A 16,407-nucleotide genomic window follows, 5' to 3' on the forward strand; every position below is an offset into this window, starting at 1 on the left:
TTCTTTCTTAAAAAACTCTCAAAGAACTGCAGGCCCCAGCAGGCCCATGTGCCCTCAGACTTTAGCTGAGTGGTCCCACACTCAGAACTAGGGCTGAATCTGAATCTGCATTGAACACCACTAACCCTACCCTACTGATCTCCCTGAGATCCTCCCTTATCCAACTCACATACTGCCTGAGGCCCTTTCAGCCACTGAGCCTTACAAGCAGCAGGCAGGCTGCTGCAGGCAGAAGCAGGCCTCAGCGTGTTCCATTCCTTTTACTCCGCTGCCCCAGGTCCAGTACTGGTGACAGCCAGACTCAGTTTGCAGTGTGTCCTCTCTCATGCACCTCAGTCCCAGAACAGGCACTTACCAACCACAGATCACTTTGTAGCTCCTACCAGGTAGTCGCAAGCCTGTTATAACCTGCAGCTGACCTTGACCTGCACTGGTGCACTCCTCAAAAGGCCCCAGAACCAACACACCTAGTGTTGGCTTTAGACACAACAAAGCACCACCCAATTATCCCATAAGCAGCACACCTATAGGGTGGTCTCATCAGTCATCAGAGCCTGTTGAGGCAAATCTTACTCTGTGGGGTCAACCCTGCAGAGCACTTCGTAAACTGTGTCATGGCCAATCCTTACAGCCAGTCAGTCTAGGAACAATCTCACCCACTGACATTTCAATAGCAACTAAGGCTCAACTACAAAAGGAAGGCACATGCAAACCACACAAGGGACATGCCTGGAGCACCCAGCTCAAGTGATTAGGGAGATGGGGCCCCACAGGACACCTACTACATATGGATACCCTGCCAAGACTGGGAGGCGTAAGAGATCTACCTAATACGAAGAAACAAACACAGAGAGGCATCTAAAATGAGGAGACAAAGAAACATGTCCCAAATGAAAATAAAGAACAAAGGTCCAGAAAAAGAACTAAACAAAATGGAGACAAGCAATATAATAGATGCACAGTTCAAAATAGTTCGATATGAAGAATACAATAACTTAAATGAAGGCTACACTAGAAGAAATCAAGGTACCAGAAAACATCCACTTGGAAAAGCAAAGAAAAAAACTTTTTTAAATGAGGATAGTATAAGAGACCTTTAGGATAACATCAAACATAAAAACGTTCATGTCATAGGGGTACCAGAAGGAGAAGAGAGCAAGAAATTGAAAATCTATTTGAAAAAATAATCACAGAAAACTTCCCCAATCCAGTGAAGGAAATAGACATAAAATCCCAGGAAGCACAGAGAGTCTCCAACAAGATGAAGCCAAAAGGGGCCCAAACCAAGATATACCATAATTAAAATGCCAAAGGTTAAAGACAAAGAGAATCTTAAAAGTAGTAAGAGAAAAGCAATTAGTTACCTACAGAGGAGCTCGCATAAGACTGTCAAAGGAAAGGCCAGAAAGGATTGGCACGAAATATTAACAGTGATGAAAAGCAAGGACCTACAACCAAGACTACTCTACCGTGCAAAGCTATCATTTAAAATAGAAGGAAAGATAAAGACCTTTGCAAACAAGAAAAAACTGAAGGAATTCATTGCCACCAAACCAACATTATAAAAAATGTAAAAGGGATTCTTGAAGGAGAAGGGAAAGGGTAAAAGGAGGAAGGAGAACATAAATATGAATAATAAAATGGAGATGCCTACATACCTATAAATAATCCACTTACTTTAAATGTAAGTGGATTAAATGCTCCAATTAAAAGACATAGGGTAGCTGAATGGATAAGAAAACAAGATCAATACATACGCTATCTACAAGAGACCCACTTCTGACTGAAAGACATACATAGACTGAAAGTAAAGGAATAAAAAAAAATTTCCTCCAAATAAAAATGAAAAAAAAAAAAAAAAGCTGGGGTAGTAATACTTAGACGAAATAAACTTTAAAACAACAGCTGTAACAAGAGACAAAGAAAGACATTTCATAATGATAAAGGGACCAATCCAACAAGTGCATATAACCCTTATAAACATTCATGCACCCAGCACAGGAGCACCTATATATTGATGAACACAATGGGACTTTAATACCTCACTGACATCAATGGATTCGCCTCCCAGATAGAAAATGAACATGAAAAAAGTGGCAGATAAATTTAATTAATATTTTTAGAGCACCTCACCCCCAAAAGGTAGAATATATATTCTTCTCAAGTGCACATGGAACATTTTCCAGGACAGATATAATGATAGGCCACAAAACAAGTCTCAATAAATTTAGGAACAACAAATTCCTATCAGAACTCTTCACCAACCATAATACTATGAAAGTAGAAATCAATTACAAGAAAAAAAAAAAAATGAAACACACAAATACATAAAGGTTAAATAACACACAACTATGAATGGATTAACAGTAAGGTCAAGAAAGATAACAAAAGATACCTTCAGAAAAATAAAAATGGAAACACAAACCTAAAAATCTATGGGACACAGTCAAAGCAGTCCTAAGAGAGAAATTCATAGGAATACAGGCCTATCTCAAGACACAAGAAAAATTTCAAATTAACAATCTAAGCTTACACCTAAGGGAACTAGAAAAATAACAACAAACAAAGCCCAAAGCGAGTAGAAGAAAGGAAACAATAAAAATCAAAGTGGAAATAGGGTCTAAAATAACAATACAAAAAAATCCATAAAACCAAGAGCTGGTTCTTTCAAAAGATAAACAAAATTGATAAACCTTTAATCATACTCCGCAATAAAAAAAAGAGAAATGACCCAATAAAAGCAGGAATGAAAGAGGAAAAATCACAACTGACATCAGAGAAATGAAAGGATTATTTAAAAAAAAAACTACGAAGAATTATATGGCAACAAATCGGACAATCTGGAAGAAATGAATACAATAACGGAAACATACAATGTTCCAAGATTGAATCAACAAGAAAAAAAAAAATCTAAACAGACTAATTACTATTAATGAAATCGAATTAGTAATGAAAAACTGCCAACAAACAAAAGTCCTGAACCAGATAAACTCACAAGTAAATATTACCAAACATTCAAAGAATTAACATCCATTCTTGCCAAACTTGCACAAAATTTCAAGAGGAAGGATCCCAAGTTCATTTTATGAGATCACCATTACCATGACTACAAAAACAAAGTTATTACAAAAAAAGAAAATTATAGGCTAGTACCACTGATAAACATATATGCAAAAATCCTCAACGAAGTATTAGCAAACTGAGTTTACAATACATTAAAAAGATCATATACCACAATCAAGTGGGATCTATTCCTTGGATTCAAGTTTGGTTCAATATCCGCAAATCAAGTAACATGATACACCATATAAACAAAATGAATAAAAATCACATGATTGTATCAATAGATGTAGAAAACATGATTGACAAAATTCAACACATTTAAGGTAAAAACTTTCAGCAAAGTTCAAATAGAAGAAACATACCCCAACATAATAAAGACTATATATGACAAATCCACATGTTAACACCACATTCAACATGGAAAGCTAAAAGCATTTTCCTTAAGATTAGAAACAAGACAAGGATATCCACTTTCCCCATTTCTATTCAACATAGTACTGAAAATCCTGGCCATAGCAAGCAGACCAAAAAAAAAAAGAAATAAAAGTCATCTAAATAGGAAAAGAAGCGAAACCATCATTATCTACACATATGATACTATTTATAGAGAAGCCTAGAGTCCACCAAAAAACTATTAGAATTCACAAAGTAGGTCAGTAAAGTAGCAGGATACAACTTAATATTCAGAAATAAGTTGCATTTTTATAAACCAATAATAACCTATTAGAAAGAGAAATTATGAAAACAATCTCATTTACTATTGCATCAAAAATAAAAAAAATCTGGAAACTTGGCAGAGTGAGAGACATCCTCAGATCTCTCTCCTTGAAACAACAATAAGCTGAACATCTAAAACTCAACAAAAAACAAGCAAACTGCACACAAGCACATCTGAGCATGGGATGTACACATAAGAGCTACCACAGGTCAGAACTCTGGTTGTCAGGCGTTGGACTGGGAGAAATAAAGAAACTGCCTCCCTCAGCTGCCGGAGCTCCTTACAGGAGGAGTGGGAGGGGTGAAGGTGCAGAGACTTCCTTGATCAGCCTGCCTGGAAGTGCCGGATTTCTAGCAGCCAGGAGGAGGGCCCAGTCATCAGGGCAGAAAGTAGAGAAGCGGGATGGGACAGGAGAGAAACAACAGTTGATTTTTACCATCCCCGGTTCCAAAACTGATGTTGAGCTACAGCCCCAAACCCCCAACCCAGAGGGCTCCTCCCCCCATGCCCTCTGAGACCAAATAGTGCAGAGCTCTAGGGGAATCTAAGCAAAAGCTGCCGAGACTGAAACTACTTTTCCCAGCCTCTGGAGCTCCCTGTAGGAGAAGGGGAAACGAAGAAGGTGTGGCGACTTATCTGATCAGCCTGCCTAGAAGTGCCCGAATTTCTAGCAGCTGGCACCAGGGCTCTGTCATCAGGGCAGAAAGCAGAGAAACAGGACAGGACGCCCCTCTCCCCATACTCTCCAAAACCTATCACTACGGACCCACAAGGGGATCTAAGCCAACGCTATCGAAACTGTCTGTAACACTAACAGGGACTGAAATTGAGAGTAGCAGGTATGATTAAGTATCTAAAAGAAAATAAAATAGACATCTAGGCTTTATATAAAGCAGGGATCCAAGAAGCTTAGACACTACCTACTGGAAGCCAAAAGAAAAGCGCCTTCTTTGCAGCAGGCTAAAGAAAGACCTTTATATTATAAATCTTCTTTCTTGAAAAACAACAGAACATACTTCCATTTAGTCCATTAAACATCATGAACAACCAAGGTGACGAGGCATCTCAGAAAGAAAGAGAAAAATCTCCAGAAAATAAGCTTACAGACATAGAAATATGCGACTTAGAATTTATAATGGTACATATGAAAAAACTCAATGAGATCCAAAACAACTCAAATCGACAATTTCAGGAATCGAAAAAACAAATAGATGAGCAGAGCAAGGAGACTGAAAACGCAAAAGGAATCAAACAAAAACTTTGGAGATGAAAAACACACTGCAAGAACTGATAAATGAAATAGCAAGCTTGGGCACAGAGCCAACCAAATGGAGGAAAGGATCAGAGATATTGAAGGTAGAAATCTAGAAATAAATCAGAAGGAAAAAGAGAAACCAACAAATGAAAAATAATGAAAGAGAAATACAAGAATTAGCTAATAACATCAAGAGAGGAAACAATAATGGGCATTACTGAAGGCAAGGAAAAGGAGCAGGGACTAGAAAGCATTTTCAAACAAATAGTGGATGAGAATTTCCCAAATCTAAAGAATGAGCTGGAGCTTAGAATTCAAGAAGTCAACAGAAAACCCAATTATCTCACCCCCAAAAGGTCTTCAAAAAGATACATTGTATCAAAGTTATCAAAAATCAACAACAAATACAGAATTCACAGGGCAGCCAGGGTAAAGAAGACGGTAACTTATAAAGGAAAACTCATTAGAGTATTGGACTATTCAGCGCAGACCTTACAAACCAGAAAGGAATGGAATCAAATATTTAAACTATTAAGTGAAAGGAACTACCTGTCTAGAAAAATGTATCCAGCTAAGTTCTCCTTTAGATATGAAGGAGAAATTGAGACCTTTTCAGACATACAAAAATTGAGGGAATTCTCTACTACGAGGCCTGCATTACATAAAATACTGAAAGGTGTCAGCTCATCTAAAACAAAATAACAACAATAAAAATACATAACTGGCAGTAAAGTGACTATCAGGTAAATTGAAGCAGAGGAGTGCAACCCTTGCTAAGAACAGGGCATTACAAGCTTAAATAATAAGAAGAAAATTGCTATAGCAAGGTAGTAATGAACATTAAGCATAAATAGAGACAAACTGAGACAACAATTACTGAAAAGGGGAGGATTCAAAGATCCAAATTCACAAAGGGGAAAGGAGATAAGGCACGCACAGAAGAAAATGATCAATTGCATAGATATAATTATCCTTTTCATATTTGTAATAGTAACCATATGCCAAAGATTAAAACTGAAGTTTGTACCATAAAACAAAAAGAATCAAAAGCAAAACCAACAAAAGCCAACCAAAATAAAGAAAACAGAAACACAAGAACAAGGAAGCCATGGAAACCCCAAACTACCAGAAAGCAAAAGATAAAATGCCTATAAGAAGACCTCATATTTCAATAATTACCCTAAATATAAATGGACTGAACTCACCAATAAAAAGGCACAGAGCTGCAGAACGGATCAAAAAATAAAATCCAACTATATGCTGCCTCCAAGAGACACATCTCAGCTCCAAAGACAAATATAGACTCAAAGTGAAAGGGTGGGAAATGATATTTCAAGCAAATGGCATTCAGAGAAAAGCGGGAGTAGTGGTACTAATATCAGACGAAATAGATTTCAAATAAAAATTGTAAAGAAATACACTGAGGGACACTTCATAATGATAATGGGAATCATGCACCAAGAAGACTTAATATTTATTAATATCTATGCTCTAACTCAAGGAACTCCAAAATGTGTAAAGCAATTACTAATAGAACTAAAGGGAGAAACAGACCAAAACACTATTGTAGTAGGGGACCTAAATACCCCACTGTCGGATATGGACAGATCATCCAAACAGAAAATCAATAAGGAAACAACATCTTTAAAGGACACATTAGACCAACTGGACATAACTGAAATATACAGAGCCTTCCATCCAAAAACAGCTGCTTATACATTCTTCTCTAGTGTACATGGAATATTCTCAAGAATCAACAACATACTGGGACACAGAAATAGCTACTACAAATATGAGAGGGTTGAAATCATACCAACCATATTCTCTGATCATAATGCTTTGAAACTAGAGATCAACTGCAAAAAGAAATCAGGAAAAACCACAAATACATGGAGATTTAACAACATGCTACTGAAGAATAACTGGGTCAGGGAAGAAATAAAAAGAGAGATCAAGAGATACATAGAAATGAATGATAATGATAGTACAACATATCGAAACTTTTGGGACACAGCAAAAGCGGTCATAAGAGGAAAGTTCATACCATTACAGGCCTATCGCCAAAAAACAAGACAAGCCCAAATAAACAACCTAACATTTTATCTTAAAAAACAAGAAAAGGAAGAACAGATGAGGCTTAAAGTGAGGAGACAAAAAGAAATAATCAAAATTAGAGCAGAAATAAATGAAATTGAAAACAAAACAAAATGAAAATAGAAAAATAAATACAATAAGGAGCTGGTTCTTTGAGAAAGTTAATAAAATTGACAAACCCTTGGCTATATTCACTAAAGAAAAAAGAGAAAGAACACAAATAAACAAAATTAGGAATGAAAGAGGGGAAATTACAACTACATCACAGAAATACAAAGGATCATGCAAGAATACTATGAAAAAGTATATAACACCAAATTCAATAACCTAGAAGACTAGTACTTAGAAAAATACAACCTTCTTAGACTGAATCAAGAACTAGTAAATCTAAATCAGCAGTATGGAAATTGAAACAATCATCAAAAACTTACCAAAAAGTAAAAGTCCAGGACCAGATGGCTTCACCAGTGAATTCTACCAAACATTCAAAAAAGATTTAATATCTATTTTCCACAAACTCTTCCAAAAAACCGAAGGGGAAGCAATACTTCTCAACTCATTCTATGAGGCCAATATTACTCTAATACCAAAACCTGGTAAAGATAAAACAAAAAAGGAAAACCACAGAGCAATATCTCTCATGAATACAGATGCAAAAATCCTAAATAAGACACTAGCGAACCGAATACAGCAACATATTAAAAAGATTATACACCATGATCAAGTGGGCTTCATCACAAGGGTATAGGGGATGGGTCAACATACACAAATAGATTAATGTGGTACACCAGGTAAACAAATTAAAAAATAAGAATCATACAGTCATATCAATAGATGCAGAAAAAGCCTTCGACAAGATATAGCATCCATTTATGATCAAAACACTTAATAAAATCGGTATAGAAGGAAAGTACCTTAACATAATAAAATAATAAAGGCCATCTATGACAACCCCTTAGCCAACATTATACTTAATGGTGAAAATCTGAAAACCTTCCCTCTAAGATCAGGAACAAGGCAAGGCTGTCACTATCACCATTGTTATTCAATATAACGCTGGAGGTCCTAGCGAGTGCAATCAGGCAAGAGAAAGATATAAAAGGCATTCAAATAGGGAACAAAGAAGTTAAACTGTCACTATTTGCAAATGACATGATTCTCTATATAGAAAACCCTATAGTCTCCACAAGAACACTACTAAAAACAATAAGCAAATATAGTAAAGTCTCTGGATACAAAATCAATGTTCAAAAATCCATAGCGTTCCTATACTCTAATAATGAAGTGTCATAAAAAAAAGTGGAAAAAGTTTTTCCAATTGCAACAAAAAGAATAAAATACCTAGGAATAAATTTAACAAAACATGTAAAGGACCTATATAATGAAAACTACAAGACCCTATTAAAAGAAATCAAAGAAGATACAAAGAAATGGAAAGATATGCCTTGTTCTTAGACTGGTAGAATCAACGTTATTAAAATGACCTTATTATCTAAAGCAGTATACAGATTTAATGTAATCCCCATTAAAATCCCATCAGCATTTTTTAAAGAAATAGAACAAAAAATCATCAGATTTGTATGGAAATATAAAAGACCCCGAATTGCCAAAGCCATCCTGAGAAAAAAAGAATGAGACTGGATGCATCACTCTGCCCAACTTCAAATTATATTACAAAGCGATAGTAATCAAAACAGCATGTTATTGGCAGCAAAACAGACACGTAACCAGTGAAACAGAATTGAGAGTCCAGGAGTAAACCCACATTTATTGGGAAAATAATTTCTGACAGAAAAGCCTAAAACATGTAGTGGAGAAAGAAAAGCCTCTTCAATAAATGGTGCTGGGAAAATTGGAAGGCCACCTGCATAAGAATGAAACTAGACTGTTGTCTATCACCACACACCAAAATTAACTCAAAATGGATCAATAACCTGAATATAAGACTAGAATCAATAAAATTCATAGAAGACAACATAAGAACTAAACTCAAGGATCTTGGACTTAAAGAGGATTTTATGAATTTGACCTCAAAGGCAAGGGAAGCAAAAGCAAAATTAAATAAATGGGACTACAAACTAAAAAGCTTCTGCTCAGCTAAAGAAATCGTCAAGGTAAAGAGACACCATCCAAATAGGAAAATGTATTTGCAAGCAAAGCCTCTGATAAGGGCCTACTATCCAAAATATATAAAGTACTGTACAACTCAATAAGAACAAAAAAACAAACGATCCAATCAAAAAATGGGCAGAGGATCTGAATAGACACTTCTCCCTAGAGGACATACAAATGAGCAACAAATATATGAAAGGACGCTCAACATTGCTAGCTATTAGGGAAATGCAAATTGAAACCAAAATGAGATATCACCTCACACCTGTTAGAATAGCTATAATCAACAGTATAAATAATAACAAATGTTGGAGAGGATACAGAGAAAAAAGAATCCTCATGTACTGCTGGTGGAACTACAAATTGGTCCAGCCACTATGAAAAACAGTATGGAGGTTCTGAATTGATCTAGCATATGATCCAGCAATCTCTCTACTGGGTATTTACCCCAAAGACTTGAAAACCCATATCTGAAAAGATATTTTCACACTGATGTTCACAGCAGCATTTTTCACAGTGGCCAGGACATGGAAGCAACCAAAGTGTCCCACAATAGATGATTGGCTAAAGAAGCTGTGGTACATATATACAATAGAATATTACTCAGCCATAAGAAGAGATGAAATACTGCTAATTGTAACAACATGAATGGACCTCGAGAAAATCATGCTGACCAGAATAAACCAGACAGAAAAATTTGAAAATCACATGATATCAGTTATATGTAGTATATAAACCTAAAATCAACAAATGAAAGGACAGAGACTCAGGGACATGGACAATAAACTAGTGGTTACCAGTGGAAGGAAGGAAGAGGTAGACAGGGTAAAGGGGGTCAAATATAGGGAGTCTGGGGAAAGGGGAAGTGGTAAAGAGGATCAAATATATAGTAACTGAAGGAAACTTGGCTCTGAGTGGTAATCACACAATAGAATATATAGATGTAAAATTATAATGTACACTTGAAAAGTATATAATTATAATAACTAATGTTACCCCAATAAATTTAAAAAAAAAAATAGTATAAATTTAACCGAGAAGGTAAAATACCTTTACTCAGAAAATTATAGGACACTGAAGAAAAAAACTGAAAAGGATGCAAATAAATGGAAGCATATACCATGCTCATGGTTACGAAAAATTAACATAGTTAAAATGTACATACTATCCAAGGCAGCCTACAGATTCAATACAATCCCTATCAAAATACCAATAGTGCTTTCACAAAACTAAGACAAATAATCCATAAAAGACTCTGAATAGCCAAATAATCTTGAAAAAGAAGACAAAATTGGAGGTATCATGATACCTGATACTAAACTATACTAGAAGGCTACAGGAATCAAAATAGCGTGTTATTAGCATAAAAACAGACACAAAAATCAGTGGAACAGAATAGAGAACCCAGAAAACAAACCTGTGCCTATGCTGTTAATTAATCTAATACAAAGGAGGCAAGAACACAATGGGGTAAAGACACTTTATTCAATAATGGTGTGGGAAAACTTGACAGATACATGCAAAAAAATGACACTCGCCCACCTCTTTACATCAAGTACAAGAATAAACTCAAAATGTATTAAAGACTGAAAGACTCAAAACCATAAAATTCCTACAAGAAAACATAAGCAGTGAACTCCCTGACATGCACTTAGTAATATTTTGCCTGGGCAACGGAGACATAAGAAAAAATACACAAATGAGATTATATCAAACTAAAAAGTTTTTGCACAGCAAAGGAAGCCATCAACAAAATGAAAAGACAACCTACCAAATGGGAGAAGATATTCACCAATGATACATCCAATAAAGGGTTAATGTCCAAAATGTATTTAAAAAACCTCATAAACTCATATAACACCAAAAAAAAAAAAAAAATCAATTAGAAAATGGCAGAGGACCTGAAGAGACATGTCTCCAAAAAGTATGAATAGATGGCAATAGACATATGAAAAGATGCTCAATGTCATTATGTCAGAGAAATGTAAATTAAAACCATAATGAGATATCACCTCACACCTGTCAGAATGGCCATCATTAATAAATCAACAAGTGTTGCTGAGGATTTGGAGGAAAAGGAACCCTTATGCACTGTTGATAGGACTATAAATTGGTGCAACCAACAAGGAAAAGAACTTGGAAGTTCCCCCCAAAATTAAGAATAGGACCAGCAATTCTACTTCTGGGTATTTATTTAAAGAAATCCAAAACAGTAATTCAAAAAGATACATGTACCCCTATGTTCACGCAGCATTATTTACAATAGCTAAGATATGGAAGCAACCTAAGTGCCCATCAATAGATGATTGGATAAAGATGTTGTACATACATACAACGGAATATTACTCGGCCATAATAAAGAACAAAATCTTACCATTTGTTACAACATTGATGGACCTAGAGAGTCCTAAGAGAAGTTAAGTCAGCTAGAGAAAGACAAATATCATGTGATTTCACATTATGATTTCACTTATATGTGAAATCTAAAGAACAAAATTAATAAAACAGAAACAGACTCATAGATAAAAAAGTGAAAAAAGTGAAGGGATTAAGAAGTACAAATTTATAGTTCCAAAACAGTTACAGGGATGTAAAGTACAGCAAAGGGAATATAGTCAATAATACTGTAATAACTATGTATGGTGCTAGATGATTACTAGATTTATTTGGGGGATCACTATATACAACATGTAAATGTCTAACCACCATGCTATATACCTGATACTATTATAGAATACTAACAACTCTTATTGAAAAAGACATAGGGCTCAGTCAACAGAATTAATTATCATTAATTAGCATTATCCTTCATGATAGCTAACCACATAGAGCAATGACTCCAATCAACATGAACTTAAATTTTATAACATAAGTAACATTATCATATCACAGTCAAAAGAAAACACTTATTTGAAATTCTAGAGTCTGTAAGCTCCTCAATGTACTTGCCAGATTTTCTGTTAAACAAATCTAGAATAAACACAAAACATTGAATTGATAACCTCAATTAAGTCAACTATACTATGCAACTTACAGTAAGGAAACGATTAAGATCAGGAAAGTCAAAAACATTGGCAATTTCAGACAAGGTATTTAAAGCCATTTCTCTCTGGTGAGCCACATCTTGTTTTCGCATCTCAGCATTCTGGCATGGAGTACTAGGAAGTGCTGTCATCTGACTGGAGTGGAGGGATTCCACCAAAAACTAGAGGAAAATGATCTGTTATTTTTCATACAAGGAAGAAAATTCAACTAATACTTTTTAAGGTAACATAAAGAATAGTATCAGACAGTGTTCTATACACATTTGAATTAAGACTCATTTAATTTTTATAACCTTAATGAAATAGGTTATGTATAATCTCCCTTTTACAGATAAGAGTAACCAGCCTCAGTTAAGAAACTTGAATATCTTGCTTAGGATTATACCAACACAGGGCAAACCCAGTACTGTTTTAAAAATTTATTTATTAATATTTATTCCTGTAGCACCTGGCCTTCCTAGGTGGCCTCCCATCTAAATACTAACCAAGCCTGGCCCTGCTTAGCTTCCGAGATCAGACATTGAGCTTGTTCGGGGTGGCATTACCGTAGACCACAGACTGGGGCTCCACTAGGGCACAAACCCATGACCTTCTGTGTGTAAAGCAGACATGCTAACCACTACACTATGGAACCACATCCCAAACCCACTATTTTAACATATCATAACTTTTTGCCATGAAATGGATCAATCTTTTTAAAACCAAAAGCTCTTTCTTTCACTAAAATGCTAAAAAGGAAAACCATCTCTTAACAGATTACCAACAGAGCATGATGATCCAATATATTACTGTAAGATGACTTTTCCCGCCTCTCCCATTTACAATCTACATCTTTAGTCCAAGATGCTGAAATATAAAACTGCCAAAATTTAGGTTCTCTTAAGTAAACTGAATATACCATGTTAAAAAAATCTTTTAAGGGAAGAAAAATAAAACATACATGCTGTTTTTTTATTTTCTCAAAGCATTGCTATTTCCTACAGTCAAGGCCAATGCTGACTCTCACCTGACAGATGGGTTTCTTATACTGGCTGAAAAAATTTTGCAGCTTAATACTTTTAGCTGCAACCAGAGCTCTAATTTCTGTGTATGCTGCTCCAGAGACAGATGCTGACTTGGATAGTAAACAATGCAATAAGTGCAAGAGTGCAAATGGTACTAAATCTCCTTTTGCTGCCCTAAAATTAAAAAAAAAAAAAAAAAGTTATCATCAGTGTCTCAAAAATAAATGGAAATCCACAAATAAATCCATGCTGATCTCACATGTCTTTGTATAATATGACATCTCTCATATAACCATTTCTAACAACAGGCAAATAAAAAAGAAAAATGGTCAAAATAAATAAGTATATAAATGCTATGAAATATACCTTCCAATATCCCCTGTTGTAAGAATCAAGGTATCCTTCAACTCATTATTTCTTGAGATTTGAGCACGTGTATATGCTTCCTTCATTCTTAAGACAAAAAGCTAACACAATAAAATTAATTAGTTAAATTTTTAAAGCCAGGTTTATGACAATATAAATGTTCAAAAATAAAAATTATCAACCTCTTTTATAAATCCATCTTCGGAGTCCAAGGATTCCAATATATGCTTGATATTTCCACTAAAAGCCACTCTAACATCCTTGTCTGGATCTTCCATTAAATTTAATAAAGTTCCAAGAACTGTTTTTACATCTGTTTCATCTTCTCTAAAATCAAGATGCTTACAAAGATGATACAGATTATCTATAAAAGCTAAAGGGAGAGAGCATATAATAACTAATTTAACAAATTAAATGTCAAAGTTTTACAGTAAAAAATATTGTTAATAAATAATACACTACATAGAATTCTAATTTGCCTTCAATGTCAATATTTAGTATTTGCAGAGCACATAGAATTGTGGAGGATTAAAATGAATGCTTATAATTTTAAATTTACTTTATACTTAATAAGTTATAATTTAAATCTAAAATAAATTCCAGAATTTTTTAAGTTGTAAAATGACTAGTCACTTAGATTTGATATATTACTGAGACAGACTTAAAAGCACATTTTACTAATCCAAAGAACTATGATCTAAAGGCAATTTTAGTCTGTTAATCTTACATTAAAAGATTCAGGAAGTCCTAGAAACTTCCTATCACATATTGTTTTGAATACTTGAGAAAAATTACAACTTAGAACCCAAACAAATGGATCTGCCAAGTAATTGTGTAAATTTCAGGCTCCCAACAAACCCATGCGCCATTACCGCTGGAAAGTGGTCAAGAAGATATAACTTATAGTCCTCAGTTCGGCAAAGTATCTAACTATTTGAAGTTCTACAGGTCTAAAGTAGTTACCTGATATCACTCCTAAAGAAGATACAGAATACTAAACTTAACAATATTGAATAAAATATCAGGTATGCCCCCATTATTCTGTCAAATCACAAGAGCATTTTAAGAATCCAGAAATAACTTTCCTTGTTAGCTGTTAGATACTGTCTAATACTAGACTTCCCATTTGTAAAATCATTACATGAGCAATGATAATTTATTAAGCAAGGCTTCAGGCTAATTTTATCACTGATTTTAAAAAAAGAGCTTAAACAGGTTTTAAAACTTTAAATGACAAGTCACTCACCAAGTTTCACTGGACTAGGTGTTTTTTTTTTCAATAAGAAAAGGAATGGTTTGAAAACAGAAGCTTTTAGTATAGAAGATGAACATTCGTGTTGAGAAGTGACTTTTAGGCTCTTACAGAAGAGGTCAGTATGTCCATGTTCAGAAAAAGGTTCTGTTAAAGAACTTGTCAAATAAAACATGCCATGAAGCGTACAGACAAGTTGACCAAGTATAGAGGCAAATTCTTTCTTGACAATATCAGAATCATCTTTGACTTTATCTCTAGGGGAGGAAAAAAAGTTAATAAACCTTCTTGCTTAATTTTGTGGTCTAAATAGTCTTAGTTAATTTGGGGCAAAAGTACTGATCAGACAAAGCCTGCAAGAAAAAAATTTTAATTCTAAAACTAAAAGCAATATTTCCTCTACAGACTCAGCAATTAACAAAAATTTATACACGCGATGTTTCCAATCAAGTTATATATTCAAATTAAAGTATTAATACATACACAAGAATCTTGGGAACTCTGAGACAAGAATTCTGTTTCTGCAATAAGATAAAAAATCCATTAACACAACTAGCTCGGATTACTTCATGGGAGCTCTGCAGGGCCCAACCGTAAACTGATGTTCTCCATTCAAAGAATATTCTTCTTGGTAGCAAAGTTAGAAGAAACACACATCGTGATTGTGCCTGCGGTGCTAAAAAATTAAGTCTATTAAATAAAACTTCTAAGTGTTAATTATCCATACACACACATACACACATATAGTCGTTTTTTGTTGTAAATAACAACAAAAACACCTGAAATATATATACTTAATATATATTTATATATATATATTTAATTAAAAGCTCCCTTTAATTAAAAACTCCCTTTCCAAAAACAAAGCATATGCACTTAAAAGAGTCTTTATGCAACATTACTACATAATCAGGGAAATGCAAACTGAAAATCACACCCATCAGATAACGAAAAAAAAATGTTTTTAGATAGTGACCTCCTTGATTTTTTTTTAATTTTTTAGATAGCAAAAATTCTGACGTGTGACAATGAAGTGTTGGTGAGGATGTGAAACAATGGGAATTCCCATATTTTGCCAACAAGAATGTAAATTGGAATGACATTTTTAGAGAACAAAGTGGCAGAACAGAGTTGAGGATGTACAAATCCTAAAAATTTTAACTTTTTAAATGTCTAACCCCTTTTATTATTAGACATGTACCTCCTCTTTAAATTAGTGAAAAAATAGAAATGTGAAGTGTTAGAAGTCCTATATAGAGATAAGTTAAAACAAAATAAACTACACACATAGAATTTTGTGACCACTTACAGAAGCTATCTGAAATCCTCTGGCTTAATGTTAGCAGATTAGTGGCAAATGTGGTCAACTTTAAAGAGTCATCATCAGAATGGGAATAAATCCATGGAAGTGAGAGCATCCCACATAAATTTTCCAGAATATAATCTTCGAATGAAGTTTTAACTACTGAAACACAAAACAGGTGATTAATTATATCTTT

The 16,407-nt window shown here is 34.5% G+C and overlaps 1 protein-coding gene across 5 annotated transcripts in view; it reads right to left on the reverse strand.

Annotated features, from left to right (window-relative positions):
* The window catches only part of ATR (ATR serine/threonine kinase), a 135,873-nt gene that overhangs the window by 95,721 nt on the left and 23,745 nt on the right, over positions 1-16,407 (reverse strand). For 4 of the 5 annotated variants that reach the window (XM_016126481.2, XM_016126479.2, XM_016126482.2 and 1 more), the window contains 7 exons: positions 16,218-16,373; positions 15,392-15,584; positions 14,903-15,165; positions 13,839-14,029; positions 13,657-13,757; positions 13,293-13,464; positions 12,277-12,447 (listed from right to left, as the gene is read on the reverse strand). In XM_016126481.2, coding sequence (XP_015981967.2) covers positions 12,277-12,447; positions 13,293-13,464; positions 13,657-13,757; positions 13,839-14,029; positions 14,903-15,165; positions 15,392-15,584; positions 16,218-16,373 — 1,247 coding nt within the window. The remainder of the gene's footprint in view (positions 1-12,276; positions 12,448-13,292; positions 13,465-13,656; positions 13,758-13,838; positions 14,030-14,902; positions 15,166-15,391; positions 15,585-16,217; positions 16,374-16,407) is intronic. The other variant, XM_016126480.2, reaches the window with a different exon arrangement.

This window comes from Rousettus aegyptiacus, unplaced genomic scaffold (assembly GCF_014176215.1).
Source record: "Rousettus aegyptiacus isolate mRouAeg1 unplaced genomic scaffold, mRouAeg1.p scaffold_m13_p_4, whole genome shotgun sequence".
Classification (NCBI taxonomy): domain Eukaryota; kingdom Metazoa; phylum Chordata; class Mammalia; order Chiroptera; family Pteropodidae; genus Rousettus; species Rousettus aegyptiacus.